At 48.5% G+C, this 17,682-nt stretch overlaps 1 protein-coding gene across 1 annotated transcript in view; it reads right to left on the bottom strand.

Annotated features, from left to right (window-relative positions):
* The window catches only part of PREX1 (phosphatidylinositol-3,4,5-trisphosphate dependent Rac exchange factor 1), a 158,030-nt gene that overhangs the window by 45,172 nt on the left and 95,176 nt on the right, over positions 1-17,682 (bottom strand). The window contains exons 7-11 of the mRNA XM_016197354.2: positions 17,160-17,293; positions 11,926-12,044; positions 10,495-10,644; positions 8,030-8,177; positions 520-620 (exon numbers count right to left, since the gene is read on the bottom strand). Coding sequence (XP_016052840.2) covers positions 520-620; positions 8,030-8,177; positions 10,495-10,644; positions 11,926-12,044; positions 17,160-17,293 — 652 coding nt within the window. The remainder of the gene's footprint in view (positions 1-519; positions 621-8,029; positions 8,178-10,494; positions 10,645-11,925; positions 12,045-17,159; positions 17,294-17,682) is intronic.

Here is a 17,682-nt window from a genome sequence, read left to right as displayed (position 1 = left end):
TCTGGTATTGGCTCCAGCCTCACCTCGTCAGTGAGGCTTTCCCAATTCGCCTATTCAAAACTGAACCCCACTCCCTGCTTTCTCTCCCTCCCTAGCACTTACCGCCACCTCTATACACTTGTTTTCATTTATCTTGTTTACTGTCTTCTCCCCACAACTAGAAGCTTGGCCCCACGAAGACAAGAGTTTTCATCTGTCCCGTTCACCACTGTGTGGACAGTGTCTGGCCCAAAGTAGGCACTCAATAAACTTAAACAAATGATTCTTGCCTTTTCTGAAGGAACAGATAGAAAATTCTGCTCCCCTGCCCCCACCTTTTCAACGTGTCCCCACTCTGCTGTTACACTAGGGGAGTGAGCAGTTTTATAAGGGCATCCACATTCCTGGGACCCCACTGTGCCCAGGGAACAGGGTGGCTGCACAGAAGTACAGAAACAGCCTCTGAGTCCATGGAAACAGCACTGTGGGGTCTGACCTATTCCCGTTCCTTGGCCCACCGGTGGCCCAGCCCCCACTCACCGTGGTGGATGATGCCATTCTCCAGCAAGGCTTGGCCCAAGTTAACTCCTTCCTCAGTCTTGCTGATTTCACCAATTTCCAGGAGCCAGGCAACAAACTCACTGCCAGGAACATAAGGTGTGGTTGAGAGGACCCCCCAGTCCTGGGACCCCTGGGGCCCAACACTAAGCTGGCCTGGCCTCGCCCACTCCTGGGAATGATGGCTGAAGCTTCCCTCAGGGAAACAAAGCTTAGGGGCCCACAGCCCTGGGGGTTGTGCTGAGGCCTTGTGCTTTTCCCCATGATCAACAGAGAAGTAAGCATAACCAGACCCCAGGCCCTGCCTCAGGATGGACGGACAGACAGACGGATGGACGGATGGGAGAGTGAAAGGATGGGAGGATGGATAGATGGAGACATGGTGGGTAGGTAAATGAATGGATGCATGGCTGACTTCACAGACAAATGAATGATAGGTGGCTGGAAAGACTGGCGAGTAGGTGGGTGGAGGGGAACATGAGAAGATGGGTAGAGAGATAACCGGGTAGATGGGCGAGGGAATGAATGATAGATGGCTAGATGGATGGATGAACAGAAGGAATGAAAAAACAAACAAGCACGAAGAAGTAAGAGTCAGAAAGATAACTGTGGAGAGTTAATGGTGATCAAATCATGTCAGTCTCCTACTCAAAACCTTCCAATGGGCTTTCCCGTTACTCTCAGGAGAAAAAAACAAAAACAAAAAAGTCCTCCCGCATGAGAACAAAGCCCTGCAGAAAGTGCCCCATCCCCATGGATCCATCCCCTATGTCTTTCACTTATTATGCTTTAGCCACACCCACCACCTTCCCCTTCTTTAAAAAAGAATGCCAGATTTCTGCCTGCCTCAAGGCCTCTGCACTTGCTGTTCCCTCCGCCTGGAAACACTCTTCCCCAGCTCTTCAGGTAGCCCTTCTTTTTCATCCTTCAGGTCTCAGCTCAAATGTCAACTCCTCAGAGGAGCCTTCCCTGACCACCTCATCAAAAGTAGACCCTTACCCCCACACAACCCATCACATCTCAGTTTTACTTCCTTTTCAATACTTGTAACTGTCTGAAGTTGTACTGTTTGCAGATTTATTTATATGTTTATCAGCCATCTCCCCCAACCAGAGTGTTATCTCCATGCTATCACATGCATGGCTCCACCCTCTGAACCTAGAAGAGGGTCAAAGCACAGGAGGGCTCAGTAATCATTTACCGAACAGATGAAGGAGTGAACCATCGAGCAAGAAGGAATGTTCTGGGACCAGGAGGAGGACTCGGGGAGAAAGCAGTGTTCACAGGCCAGAGGGAAGTGGGCAAATCCCATGTGACTACCCAGTGGGGCAGAGGCCCAGCGAGACCCCAGCTCCCGGCCCAGTGAGAGCTCAACCCACTCGAAGTCAGCAGGAAAAGGGAGAGCTGGGAACGGGACTGTTTCCGCCGAGCAATCTGTGTTCAATGAAAGCAGGTGGCAGCTGGCCAGAGCACAGAGCTCTCCTGCTTATCAAAACCAGCTGTCCGGCCTCCAATTACAGGGCCAGAGGGGGGCAGGGCTATTTTTAGCTTTCCAGGGTTTGCTGAGCAAAGACCTGCCTCGTGTGTAGGTAGCTGTATGTGCTGAGGCATTTAGAGAGCTCCGGGTGCAGGCGCAGTGGGGGCATAGAAGAAATAGATCTATTTTGTGGAGCAGGACCCCAGGTGGGGAAGAGACTGTTCCAGGTCCTGCCCACCCCCGGTTCCATTCTCTAAGTCCCAAAACTCAGGGACAGGGAGGAAGTTGCCAGCAGCTGACAGAAGTGAACAGATGTTGAGTGCCCACTCTCGGAAGCTGGAGGCTCAGCATCCGGCTGCCCACCCCTTGTCCCGTTGGGGGCTGCCTCTGGCACTGACCCACAGCCCTGTGGCCAGGGTTGGGGATGGGACAGGAAGTGCCCCACAGCAGATGCTACGACAGGAGAAGACAGACCAGAGGACAGTAACCATGTTTCTGCTTCTGAGCCAACTTGCCCCTTTTAGAAGATTAAGGAGGGCTCACAGCTTACTGAGCAAATTTGGGCAAGCTGCTGTCCCTCTCTGGGCCTCAACAGGGTGCATCTGGGGAGTGGCTGCCTGGGCTGCAGGGGAAGACTAAGGCATCCTATGGCTTTTCAAGAGGAGCCAGAAATCCCACATTTCCTGTGAAATCTCCCAACTGGTAAATGCAGATATCTAGTCAAAATTTTTCTGAAAGCACCATGTGGCCTACGGAAAACACATCTGTGAACTGTGAACTGTGCTGGGTCAGTGGGGAACCATTTACCACCACTGGGGTACAGTGAAGGGTGTTCTAGGCAGGGGGATCAGCATACACAAAGGCCCTGAGTGAAGTAAGGTTAGGAAACCAGCAATCTGCCAGTTGCTGGGGGCTGCAAAGAGCAGCAAGATCCAGTCTTCCAGTAGGATATAACTCGGAGCAGTGATCTGGGGACACAGAGAGAAGGTCAGCCTAGTTTGGTGGTGGTTGAAATTCAGGGAATAGAGGACTAGCCAAAAGTTAACATGTGTCCAGCTTTCATCCCTCCTTCCTTCCTGGTCCCCAGAATCATTCACCCAGTAAACATGTATTCAGCCTACTATGTGCCAAGCCCAATGCTGGCCACAGGGGATACACAGGTATGTCTTCGCAGTCTTCCTAGGAAAGTCCCCTGGCTGAGACCCAATGTACCTTTCACCACCCAGTTCAAGAATCCCCTTTTCTCGCCTCTTTTCCATAGCCTTGAGCTCCATGAGGGTAGGGACTGGGAGGTTTATGGTAAACTCAGATACTTCCTGAAGATATCTGTGGCAATGTTCGACAAGTCATTATTGATCAATATGCTAATACCCTGCACCTATGCACACAGGTAGATGTGACAGCGAGGCCTCTTCCACCTCAGAGCTTCCATTCTGGCAGACGTGAACAACTGAACAATATCTGATCTCTGTCAAGGGTAAAACCAGGGGCTTTCTCCTTCCAGGAAGCCTTCCCTGACTGCCCCTGCTGGACAAGCCATCATATCTTGTCCCCTGGGCTCTAACAGCTCTGACAGTGTCCTCATTCAGAGCCTGCATGATGATTCACCCTCATCTCCCTCTTCTGCTTAGACTCTTTCAATGGCTTCCCAGAGCACCTAGAATAAAAACTGAACCTCTTACCCCCTTACCTGCGTAACCTAACCCGTCAACCCCTGTGCCACTGTCTCCCAACCCCCTGCCGCTCACTTCCTCCAGCCACACTGACCTCGGTGTTCCTCAATTACTTACTCAAGGCTCATTCCACCTTGGAGCTTTTGTACTCTGCCAGGCTGCTGTTCCCCCAGATATTTTCGGGGCTGGCTCTCGCTTGTTATCCAGACTTTGGTTAAAATGTCACCTCCCCTGAGAGGCTCTTCCTGATCACTCTGTTGAAATAGCACCCCATTTCCTTTACCTCCTTATACCAACCTACGTTCTTCCTTACAGCACCTTCAACTCTCTGAAATTCCCTTCTTTATTTATTTGTATTTGTATCTGTCTACTTGTCTATTTGCTGAGCCCCCAGTTGGCCGGTTATCTCCATGAGGTCAGAGATCTCACTTGTCCTGCTCACAACTGGCACATAGTAAGTAAACACTGAGTGAATGGGATGAGTGAATGAAGAATTGATTCTGTCTCCTCAGCTAACCTGAGGATCCCAGAGGACAAACACCAGGTTCCTCCCATGATGGCTCCATAGTAATATACAGATTTTATTCCTTGGTTTTTGTCATGTGGTATCTGTGAGTTTTGTCTCTGAGTTGGGCAGGAACAGGCCACTCCTTAAGCCCAACAGACATTTCTATCACTCTTGCCAGCACTGTGCTGAGCATGTCACATGCATTTTCTCACTTACTCTCCAACAGTCTTATCAGGCATATTTTATTCTCTCTCACTAATCGATCATTTACTAGACTCAGAGAAGTTAAGAAACTTGCCCCAAGTCACTTTCTAACCCACTGTCACAGGTAGAAGGTGGGAGCTCCAGGACTTGAGTCCAAGTCTGAAGATTATAAAGATATTTCAGACACATCTGGTATTCATGGAGTTCCCTGTCTAGCAGTGGAGACAGAGAAAAAGTTACTATCAAGTAAAAATGAAATGTGCTGAATAGAGATAGAAATGGATCAATGCGGCAGAGTGCTGTGGGAGAGAGACCTGGATTCAAATCCCAGCTCCCCACTTGTAGTCCTTTTCCCTCTCTGTGCCTCAGTTTTCTCAGCCTTAAAATGGGGATAATGGCAGTAACCAGCCTCACAGTGCTATACGAGGGTTAAAGGCATGGCCACATGCCAGCACCTGGAGCAGAAAAAGACTCGATAATGATGTCCCTGTGGCTGCCGGCTCCTTCCACCCAAGGGGCCAGGATGCTCCTGGAGAAGGCTCAGGAGCTGAGCTGGGCAGGGAAGGAGGAGATCACAGCCCCAGGCTGGGTGCAGAGCAAAGCCATGCAGGGAAAAGTGTTTTATAGAACAGTCTCCTGCAGGACAACAGGTCCTTAAGGCCCCAGTGATTACACAACAAGCTTCAACTCTGGCCCTGTTTCAAATGGGCAGTAAAAGAAAGCTCCCTAATCCTTCCTGAGGAGACGGAACACTCACTGGAGCTCTAATCACAGACAGGTTATCCCATCCAGCTGGACTATGCTCTCAGAGGGGTTTGGCAGGAGGTGGGGAGGTCCTCCTACCCTGGCGGCGGGGGGCGGAAGAAGGCCCCTCCTGAGAGAAAAACATCCTTTCTGCCCAAGGATTAGGGATTAACTGATGGAGAGCAGCCAGGCTGTCCCTTCCTCACTTCCCACAGCCCGAAGGTCTGGGGCCCACATCTCCTCTCCACCCAGGGAGATTGGAGCTGGGGTGGCTGACCCCAGAGGACAAAATGGCAGCCCAAATACAGGGCATCCTGGTGACCCCTCAGGGACACCCCCCGCCCAAATCTTCTGCCTGCTGTGCTGCCAACCACATGCCTCAGACCATGATCAATCAGTCTGCCCAGCTCCACACTCTATCTCCAACAGCCCGTCCAACACTGATACTTGAATGTCTACCAGGTACTTCAACCTAACATGTCCAAACCTAAGCTTCTGTTTCCCACTGTCTCTGCAACTTTCTTCACCCAGCTTCCAAGCACCACACTCGCCCTGAGTGCCTCCCCACTCTCTGCCCACCCCCCTCACACTCCTTTGCTGGTCCTTCCTCCAAAGGCCATCAGGCTCCAAAACCCAGTCCCTGCCTCATCTCTCTCTATACAACCTCTTCATATTTCATTCAGTCTCTGTGGCTTTAAAGACCATCTAAATGCCCACATCTGCACTCAGGTCTCCAACCCAGACTTCTCCCGAGGCAAGATTTTATATCCAACTAAGAAGTCAGCATCTCCATCCAGGTGTCTAATAGTCTCAGTACAACCATCCAAACAGAGCCTCTGAGCTCTACTCCCATCCCTTGAAACCTGCTCCTCCCTCCATCTCCTTCCCCTTCTCAGCAAGTAGCAACTCTGACTTTCCTGTCAATCTGTAACTATCTTTGTTCTCACCCCATCAGCAAATGCCATCACCTTCAACATAATCCAGAATGCAACCCTCTTCCCCCATATCCACTATGACTGCCCTCATCCAAGTCACTTCTCACCTGGTCTATGGCACAGTGGCTTTTACCCGAAGCCTCTTCAAAAGCTTTTGAGAAGTAAGTGAGATATAAGTGAATAAATTCTAAATAAAGTACCTGCCTCACAGGCCAGATTCTCTCCCCATTTGGGCCACAGCTTCATGAGGTCAGAGCTCTCAGCATTCTTCTGCCCTCTCCACAGTGTTGACCACTGCATCTAACACACAGTAGGGTCTGAAAGCAGCATTTCTTCTGCCTTTCCCAATCCCCAGGTGAATGCCCCCACCCCAGGTGAATGAAACCTGGGTTTAAGATCCAATCCAAAGACAGACATCTTAGAATATATCCTAAGAATCCCGAAACACTGATCAGAAAGAACATATGCACCCCTATGTTCATAGCAACCTATTCACAAGAGCCAAGATCTGGAAACAGCCCAAGGGCCCATCAGTAGATGAGTGGATAAAAAAGCTGTGGGACATTTACACAGTGGAATACTACTCAGCTGTAAAAAAGGAAGGAACTCTTACCCTTTGTGGCAGCAAGGATGGTCCTGGAAATTACTATGCTAAGTGAAATAAGCCAGGCAGAGAAAGACAAATACCATATGATTCACTTATATGTGGAATCTAATGAACAAAATAAATCAACAAACAAAACAGGACCAAATGCATGGATGCATGGAACAGACTGACAGCTGTCCTAGGGAACAGGGGTGGGGGAGGCTGGATGAAAGAAGGTGAAGAAATTAGCCAAAAAAACATATATGCACAGCCCATGGACACAGACAAGTGTGGTGAAGGCCAGAGGGTGAGAGGGAGCTGGGTGGAAGTGGGCAAAGTGGAGGAAAACGGGGCACATCTGTAACAGTGTAAGCAATAAAAGAAATAAAAATAAAAATAAAAATACAAGATCCAATCAGATCACACCTGTGCTCTGAGCCCTTTGCTCCTTGGTTATAAAATGTGGATGGCGGCAAAACGTTTTATTAGTAGTAAGTAATGCATTTCCCAAGAGAGAAATTAGAGGACCCAAGCACTGAAAGGCTTACGGAACCCTTCCCCTCTTCCTCTCGCATATGTAACTCGGGAAGGGGGGCCTCACCAAACACCAGCCCCGCGGAAACCTTGTTCTCAGACTTCCAGCCTCGAGCATTGTGAGAAAATAAATTTCTGCTGTTTAAGCTGCCTGGTCTGTGGCACTTTGTCATGGCAGCCCCAGCGGACTGATACAGAGCCTACATTTGCTCTCCCAGACCTCCCATCACCTTCGTAATCAACTCCCTGTGTCAAATACCTCTCTGCTCGAAACATCTACAGTGGCTTCTCTTGCCCTGAATGTTAGAGCACAGTTTTTCAATCCATGGTGGGCAACCCATTAGTAGTTTGTGAAATCAATTTCATAGGTCTTGCTCAGGATTACTTTTGAAATGAATAAAGAAATTACTTGCATAGAATAGAAAGGAGAGGAGAGGATCAGATAGGACAGGACAGGATAGGATAGAAAGAAACAGAATAGAAAAACAGAACAGATATTTTCAGAATACATCAAGCACAGTAAGTTTTGTGGCTCTTCAGCTTCATTCATACATTATGTGGATGTATGTACCAGGTCGCAACATAAAACTTGTGTTTTGCAGTGAGTTACGGTCAAAAAGGTTTGAAAGACCTGATATGGGGGCCCACTATCCTTCTTGACCTTCGAGGGCCGTTCCACAAGGATTCAGGGTGCTTTAGTGCTCTGCCCGGGAGGGCTCCTGTGGGGAGGGGCAGGGCTGGGAAGAACCAGGCGGGTGCAGATGGTCTCCCCGCCTTCAGCCTCCAGCTGAGACCCAGGGACCCAGCAGAGGCCAAGGTGAGGCCACTCACTTGCCGAGGAAGCACTTGGGGACGGTGCTCAGCTTCCTCCGGCGGTCCTTGATCAGGTTCACCTTCTTGTTCATCATCATGTGGTAAAGCTTCTCCCCCTTCTCCGCAATCATGACGTAGGCGTCCCGCTCCATGCCCAGCTTCAGGCCTGCGAAGGAGGCACGGTCAGCACCAGGGACAGCACCAGCGCTGGGGACTGGAGGGGCTGGCCTGCAGCTCCTGAAAGCTACACCCCTACTGCTGCCCCCAACTACTCCCCCAGGCAGTGGCCATCATTAGAGCACTCACTGCATTGTGGTCACTGTCCTAGGCTCCTCGAAAGAACCGGGCTGGGGAGGGTGGCTAACCTCCATTTTACAGATGGCAAAAGCTGAGGCCCAGACAAATTAAGTCCCAGAGTAATAAGGAGTTAAGCTTATTCAAGCCTTCAACCTGAGAATCGGTTTTCAAATTCAGAGGTTATTGAAAAGCCTATTGAAATCTTCCTTTCAGCCAGGGATGGATATCTGCCATTTCTCTAGAAAATACAATACACACAGGACCCTGACCCACATCACTGCCCCCATTTTCTACTTGGACCCTGACAACTGACAATAATAGGAATGACACACAATCACAGAAAACACTATAAATACCTACTATGTGCCACCAAGTCCTCAGGAAACCCACAAGCAAGTATCGTTATCCCTATTTCACAGATGAAGAAACTGAGGCCCAGAGAAATTAAGTTCTCAGTACAAGGTTACACAACTAGAAGCAGTAGAAGCAGAATTTAGACCCAGGAAGTTTGGCTTCAGATCCGTGCTCCTGACCACAGCATGAACCGCCACCCCTGTAAACACAGCCCAGAGGTCGGGGTTTCAACAACACCTCAATTCCAACAACCAAGGCCCTCTCAGGCCACATCCCACTCATGATCACATATGCTCTGCACTGACCACAATCTTCGATTCTGACCACAAAGATCCTGATCTGCCACACCGAGGCCAGGCCACACCCCTGAACCCTGCCCCAGCCCTGACTATACACCCAGCCCTGATCAGTTTCAGATGTCACAACCAGGGGCCAACTTCAGTAGCTTATTTGGCCTAATAACATTTTAATAAATTTTGATACAATATTTAAAATCAGGAAATATCACCTTAAAATCCAGATGTCTAGCTTTTCTAGAAAAATAAAATCAAATCAATGGATCTAGTCATGCTGGGCCCATATTCTTGAGAGGTGACAGTGACTTTTGCTTGGGTACAAGCAGGGATAGGAGAGAAGTGAATGGGTCTGGCACATATGTGAAAGGCAGAATTAGAAGGAATTGATCTGCCCAGCCTGTGTGGCTCAGCTGCTGAGCACTGACCTATGATCCAGGAGATCAAGGTTTGATTCTTATTAGGGCACATGACCAGATGGCAGGCTCGATCCACAGCAGGGGGTATGTAGGAGGCAGCCAATCAATGACTCTCTCTCATTGATGTTTCTATCTCTCTCACCCTCTCCCTTCCTCTCTCTGAAATCAATAAAAATATTCAAAAAAAAAAGAAGGATTTGATCTATTGTGGGAAGCAGGTTAAAATCAGAGATGACACAAGAGTTTGAATCTGAACTGGTGAGAGAAGAGAGGAGCCAGTTACTGAAACAGAGAAGTCGATGGGATGAGCAGGTTTGGGCAGAAGGTCTGATGGAGATAAAGGGTTCTGATTAGACATGGCAAGTGTGAGATGTCTATGGCACATTTGAGAGGTCAGGAGAGATTTTAGGACCATCTGTCAAATTGCCAAGCAGGAACTTTTATCCCGTCTCAGATGACATCACTGAGGTCTGGGCAGCTAAAGTAACTTGCCCCAAACACATCAAACCTCACTTTTCCAAGCTTAGTGGTAACTGTACAACAGTCCAGTACCCACCCCAACCTTATCCAACTATCACACCCAACCCCGCACTTCCTATGGAGGCTGCCTCAGAGGTGCCTGAGCCCAGAGAGATTCATGACCACAGCAATGGGTAGCCCCCAAAGACCCTCCTCTCCAGCACAGACTCAGTGAATCCCTAACACAAAGAACCCCAAGTGAAGGGAATAGAACTATGGAGGAGAAAAGGCATCTTATAGAGAGCATCTTGGCTACCAAACCTCAAGGGTGAAGGGTGTCAAGAATCCCAGGATGACCAACCATATCGACATGACCCTGGGCAAGTCCCTTCCATTGGGCCTCAGTTTCACTATCTACGTAGAGGGCTAAACCAGATGACCTCTGGTGATCTAAGATACCACCAAGTTCTAATACAGCCCCAGAGCTCCCTGCCCCTTCCAAGGCCTGCTTCTAGCAACTCTGACCTTCTTAGAGAGGACCCTATGCCCCCTCCCTAGGCACAGCCCTCACTCTACAGAAGTGACCAGCCTGCGGGAAGCCATCCACACCCCAGGGATCCCGGGAAAGCCCCCCAAAGCAGCCACTCCCCAGAGGACTCACTCTCACGTTGCTCCCGCTCACGGATGATGGCATCCAGCCACTTTTGCTTCTCCTCCGCTGTCTTGGCCATGCAGACAAACCACTTGTTTTTGGCCGTGTTGTGGATCTTCCAGCCATTGGTGACAGTGTAACCGTTGCTGTGGTAATCCGCTGGCAATGGCAGGAGACAAAGGTGGATCAGCAGAGTCAGCTACACAACTCTGAACATTCCCAACCACACGCTTGTGAGTGAGGTGACAGGACCGGCCCTTCCAGCTCCAGAAAGACGGGGTGCAGGGGCATGGACAGGATCAGGATTTGAGAGCTGAACTTTCCACCCTCCCTATGTTCACTCCCTCTCCTGGCTATTCTCTGGTGGGGAGGGAAGGTCTACAAACAAAGATAGCTCCCAAGTCCTCAATGACAGGGGCTTCAAGACCTCGCAGTACAGGCACAAATGCAGGGTGCCTCAAGGGGAGATGCCTGCCCAGAGCCCAGGAAGCGTCCCTGCCTCCCTGCTCATCTCATTCAGGCCCTTGTGCTACTTGAAACCCTAGCACAAGCCAGACAACACGAAGTCATGGGCCCTCAGGCACTCCTTGCAGGGTTGAGATCGGCAACCCTCTCTGAAAGCAGGCCGGTGTTACCCAGGGACGTTGATTCAGGTATTGCTTGTACCCCGAACTGTGGCCTGAGGAGGGGGGCCACAGTTTTCATGAGACTTCCAAAGAGGTATGTGGCTCAAAACCAATTAAGAACCCCTGCCCTTGACAAGCTCAAGGACACATACACCAAGAGGTTTACACAAGAACGCTCCCAGCATCACTGTTCAGAACAGTCAACAATGAAAACCACCTAAATGTCCATATCAAAGGGATGGATAAAATGCAGACTCTTCATGCAAGGACTGTTACACAGCAGTGTAAACCAACAAACTAGAGAGCGCTGCATGCAGAAACGCAAATGGATTTCAAGAACATGGGCTTGAGAGGAAACGGCAAGATGCAAAAGAATGTATGGTGTTTTATGACCACTTAAATATAAATATATATATTTAAAGCCACTAAATATACATACATAACCATTTAAATAAGATTTTTTATGAGAGAAAATCACAATAAGAGAAATTGTGATGAAAGTAATTAGCAATGCATACTTAGGAGGTAAAAATATTTTTAAAAAGCAAGAAAATGACCATCAGGAAATTTGAATGTGGTTACTTCTGAGGGGAAGGAGGCGCTATGACCAGGGAAGGGTTTCCAGGGTGCAGGCGGTGTTTTACTTGTTAACTTGAATGGTGACTTCCCAGGTATTCATTTTATATGCATGAGTTTTAGACACTTTTCTGTAGGTAGGTTCCATTTCAAATAAGAGAAAAAACTAACAGAAACAGAGAGTATGCCATGGAGCAGGTGAAACTGGGTTCAAGCAGGGGTTGGGGTCAGGACCCACCTGTCCCGTCTTCCACGTTCTCCACCTCCATGACTTCAGTGTTGATTCGGCCCCGGAAGATGTAGAGGGAGCCGTTGATGGATTTGGTCCTCTTGGTGGATTTTTTGCCCCCGGTGACCCTGAAAGACAGTGGGAAGTCAACATCCCCTATTCCTCACCTCATGGGAGCTCAAGTGTCTTCAACAGAGCCAAGGGAGAGGCACGAGGGATGTGAGGAGACCTGCACCGGGGTCAGGAGCATGGGCTTTTGACTGGTGGTTGGGTGACTTCTCCACTCCCAGCCAGTTTCCTCATCTGGAAAATGGGCAAGTAGCCTTACTGACCTCACAGAGCTACTTTTCAGCTAAAAGGGGACATGGACAAGAAACTAACAAGAAGCAATAGAAACCTATTCTTTTTGGCTAGAAAATGGATGGAGGCTCTCGAAGTGTCTAACAGGTACTTCCTGAAATAAGACAGGAGTGGAAGAGAGCCAGGAGGAGGCAGTCTGTCCATCCATCATCTACATCAGAGGTAGGGAACATCCGGCCAGTGGGCCGTATATGGCCCACAAAATCATTTGGTCTGGCCCTGCCAAGGTAAATGCAGGTGGGTCTAGAAATTCAATATATCTAGGAGCTTTTTTCATAGCTAATTTTTAAGTTGATAATTTTGTATGACCCGCAAATGATGTTATAAGTATCCAAGTGACCCTTGTCAGGAAAAAGGTTCCCCACCCCTGGTCTACATCTACCTACCTATTCATTCATTCACTCAGGTGAATTCCATGGCTCGCCCATTTAGTCACTCAACAAATATCTGACCAGCACTTCCTGTGGCAGAATACCAAGTTGGAAGCTGAGGCAGTCACTCACCCATGCATTCAACAAGCACTAAGAGAGCACCTACTGGCTGCCAGGCACACTCTTCTAGGTGCTGGGGCTGTAGGACTGAACAAAACAATGTCTCTAAGAACTTATTTCCCAATATGGGGAGTGGGCACAGAGACGGGCACTAAGTAAAGAAGTCATACTCTGATTATGCCAGAAGTACTCAATGTTGTGGTTAAAATAAAGCAGAGCCTGAGCCCTCTGAGCTTGAAAGCCACTTTGTGGTCTGCTCCACCAGGTGGGTGATGTTCCCCGAAAGCCAGCTGTGTCTGTTTCCAAGCCTATCTCCCTGATGTGCACCTGTCACTGTAACTGGGTAAACTAAATATTATATAAGCTGAGGACATATGCATGTGGAAAGATAGTCGTCTCTCTGAAAATTAAATTGAATGTGTTTTTTTTTAATTCTTACTCAAGGATATTTTTTCCATTGCTTTTCAGAGTGGGGGAGGAGAGAGAGAGAGAGAGAGAGAGAGCACCGAGCGGGCGAGGGGGAGTGTGGGGAAAGCAGAGTAGCCACACGGGCCAGATCCTGCAGGGTCCTGCAGGCAGTGGCAAAGATGGGCTTCTCCTGCGCGCGTGAGATGGGAGCCCCGAAGGGTCTGACAGAATACATGATCTCACTTAAGTTCTCTACACACTACACATGGACCAGTGGAAATCAGGAAGAACTAGAATGGGAGATGGTTTGTGTGCACATATCTGTACAGACCCGTGTGTGTGTGTGTGCGTGTGTGCACATACACATTTTTATAAACTTTTAATTAAAATATAATATCCATGCAGAAAAAAAGTGCCCAAAGAAGTATATGGCTCGATTAACTTTTACAAAGTGCTCCAACGAACTGAGCCACCCTGCCGGGGCCCACCACCACATCTTAACACCTTGTTGACCGGCTATTTCAAGGCAGGACTCACCCATGCGGCCAGCTACTCTTCAGTCGTGACTGGTCAGCAAGGTGTTTAAAATTACTTAAATTAATGTAAGTGCAGACACGAGTTATCTTGTGACTGGTCAGCAACATTGGGACATAGAAACACAAGTATACCTGTGACTGGTCAGCAAGGTGTTTAATTACTGCAGCTTTATAGTAAGCCTGGTGTCAGTAATACAGGTCCTCCAGCTCTGTCCTTCTACAAAATTGTCCATTTTTGTGTCTCCATGTAAATTTTGCAATCATTTACATACACATACACACAACCTCTCTCTGGAATTTTAGTGGGAATTACACCGAGGTTGTGGCCCAAGTTTGATGACAGAATGAGAGGGAACTTGCTGATGAAGTGGGTGTGGGGGAGAAGCAGGTGAGAACCGAGGGCAACTGAGATTCTGAGCTCCAGGGGAAGCGGTGGTGCCCTGGGGAAGTGGGGGAAGGAGGAAACTCACAGAGGAAAAGGCTTGGAGCAGGAGTTGAAATGAAGATAAAACATCTTGTTTCAAACAGTTTAATCTGATTGTGAGTTGAGTGTGAGACACCCAAGTGAAGGTAAACATTTACATTTCTTCTACTTTACATACATGTGCCTGGCCTATTCTAACCACTTTACATGTTTTATTTTACTAAATCTATAAAAACAACCCTATGAGGCTTTTATCCCCATTTAACAGATAGGAGAACAGAGGCACAACATAACTTACTCAAGGTCACACAGCTGGTAAGCAGCAGGCCTCTGTGTCCTTAACCACCATCTGCTGCTGCCTCCCCTAAGATGCTAAGCAGGCCATTGACATATATATGAGATTAGCTCTTCTGACTCTGTTTCCCCTTCTGAAGAATGGGAGGTAGGCTTTTAAAACACTCCCTTTCACCCTGACATCCAAGGAGCCTCTACTTTTGAATTAGACCAGAAACACTGAATCACAGACCTTCCCTGACCCACGTCCTGGAAGGGCGGTGCCCGGCATGACCCAGGCGAAGACAAAACAGTTGGCAGACACCTAGCTGCGTCAGGCATTTCCTGTGACCACATCAGAGTCAGGCCAGTTGTTCCATCCACCAATGCCCAATCCCTCTGGGACTCCTTGGAGCCCAGTCCTCTGGCTCTTGATCCAGAGGCAGAAATGCTGGCTACCTGCCAGGTTTTCTCAGGAGCCAGATGTGCCCTCTCCCTCCGCCAGCCCAGCTCACTTGCAGAACTGAGGAGGGGTGGCCTTCAAAGAGCTTGTTGGCCACAAGGCAGCCGTAGAAGGCCCACTTGGAGTCCAGTAAGATCAGGACCAGCTGCTCTTGCTCCAACAGGTAGGACCACGCCATGAAGCATGGCCTGCACTGGGGTAGCCGAAGCTAACTCAAGCAAACTTGGCCAAAGCTGGGAACAAGTCAGAGACCCAAAGAAACATTGTGTTTTCTAAACCCCAGTGCTCTGGGAAAAGTGCCTGTTTCAGGTATCCCAGGCCAGGAGGCAGGAAAGGGAGGAGGTACATGCTGGCAGTGGCCTTGGCACTGCCAAAGAAGGGCTCTCAGGATGGCCCGGTGAGAAGAGGCAGGAAGCAAGGAGGAAGGAGAGGGGGACACTGATGGGGGGACAGGAGGACATGAGACAGACACTGAGAGACCTAACGGAGTGGGTGGGCATAAAATATCAAATGAGGAGACAGGCTGACCCAGCCACTGCTAGATGGTCCAAGAAGGACCAAGCCCCAGAACAGGGAGGAAAGGGCAGAAGGAAGGGGCCTGTGGTTGAAGCACTCACTATGTGCCAGGAGCTGCACCTGTGGGATGGCACTGAATAGGAACCCAACACGTGCAGAGGTAAGTTAACAGTAACAGTAAGAGCAGCTACCCCTTATTCTGTACACTTTCTATGTGCCAGACACTAACACATTCATTCCTCACAGTGACTCTGGGATAAATATAATAGCACACTCTATTTTACAGATGAGGAAACTGATGCAAAGAGAGGCAAAGTCACAGATCTAGAGAAATCACTGAACAGGGTTTCAATTATAAGGAGCTTTCGCTAGATAAAGGAGTAAAGCCTCTGGAAAATCACTGTTTCACCCTAAGACAAAGTAGCAGGAAGTAGAATTCAGAAAGGGTTGTGTTGCTCAGTTGAGACAGTCCTCTACCTGCTGAGCAAAAAAACTAAAAGGCAGGAACCTCTCAGTCCCTCATCTACCCACCGATCCAGCCATCCACTCACACCCCACCCCTGTCTCCTAATTGTCCCTCTCTCCAATCATTCATCCATCCATCCATCCATCCATCCACTCAGTCCTCCAATTATCCAACCTTCCATACCAGAGTTCAACCACCCCAGCAACTACCACCCACCCATCCATCCATCAACACACACATCCAACTGACCATCTATCCACTAATCTCCAAACCTCCATCACCACCCACCCACCTTTCCATCCATTCATCTACCCCTTGACTCAACAAACCACATATTAAGGCCCCAAGTCACCATTCATTCATCTAAATATACCTCTGACAGCCCATCCTGTTTTCATATCCATTTTTCCAACTACCCGAACATCCATACATTCCCCCAACTTTCTATCCATCCCTCCATCCAGCCATCTCCTGCACCTCCAACCACTCAACTACTCACTCATTCACCTACTCACTCACCTATTCATAAATCAATTCATACATACATCCAATCTCCCCCTCTCTGCCTCCCTTCATCCACCATCCATTCATCTCCCAAACCTCTACCCATCTATGCCTCCTCTCATTTGGCCATACATCCCAGAATTCATGCCTGAGTCTACCACTCATCCACCCATCCATTCACTCCTAGACTCTACAAAGCGCAAGAAGCTCCAGTGAAAGATACAAAGATGATAATGGTGCTATCCTTTTCAGAGCCCCCTCCCCTCAAACCCTCTACCTTGAATCTTAGAATCACAGGATGTTGGTGTCACAAAAAAACTTTCAAACTTCCATGATTATCTCAGTCTACATAGTCCAATATGGCAGCCACAGTCACATGTGGTATTGAACACTTAAAATGTGGCTCGTACAAATTGAGATGTGTGGTAAGTGTAACACACTGCATACCACACTTTGAAGATTTCGTGTAAAATTTTTTAGAAGAATGCAAAATTTCTATAATAATTTTTTAATTGATTGTTAAAATGATAATATTGGGGGATATAATGGAATAAATAAACTATATTATTTAAATTCATTTCACAGGTTTCCTTTCACTTAATGTGGCTGTTTTAAATAACCACATCAGGTTTTAAATAACCTATGTGGCTCACTATATTTCTATTGGACAGTGCTGGTCTAGAACAAACCCCACAACTCAGAAGAGAAAAAGGAGGCCCAGAGAGGAATAATGTCATCACGAGAAACTGTCAGGGTTCCACCCAACCCCAGCTGCCTGGCCCACCTGCCCCCGGCAACTCACCTGGATTTCCGCTTGCAATAGACAAGGAGGTTGTCAAAGAGGAAGAAGGCCCTCTCCTGGATGTTGCCTGCAGAGATTTTTAACAAATTCCCTTGCAGGAGGAGCTGGGTGCAGATGTCCGTGAGGTTGGACCCCTGGGAGAGTGACAAGGGGCACAGTGAATGAGCTGACAAATCCAGATCACTTGGGGAAACCCTCTTCCCTCCCAGAGACAGAACCTACTACTGCCTCCCCTCACACCCTCAAACCTAAATGCACCGCAAATCTGTCAGCAGACAGAAAAACAATACAATCTGATCGACGGCTTCCATCTGTTGAGCAAGCCAGAACAATGCTGGCAAGAGGATGTGGAGGTGACCATTTCACAGACGTGGGACTTGGGGCCCAGGGAGATGAAAGGACTCACCCAGACAGCCCTGGTCAGCGCCTAGTTTTGTTTTTAAGGGTTTTTTTTTGCCTATGCCTTCCTCCGTATTTATGTCTTGACTTGTTTATTCCATCTCCCCACAAGAATGCCCCTGTT

This window comes from Miniopterus natalensis, chromosome 7 (assembly GCF_054644295.1).
Source record: "Miniopterus natalensis isolate mMinNat1 chromosome 7, mMinNat1.hap1, whole genome shotgun sequence".
Classification (NCBI taxonomy): Eukaryota; Metazoa; Chordata; class Mammalia; order Chiroptera; family Miniopteridae; genus Miniopterus; species Miniopterus natalensis.
Note: the sequence above shows the minus strand (reverse complement) of the source record. Positions and strands in the feature narration are given on the sequence as shown.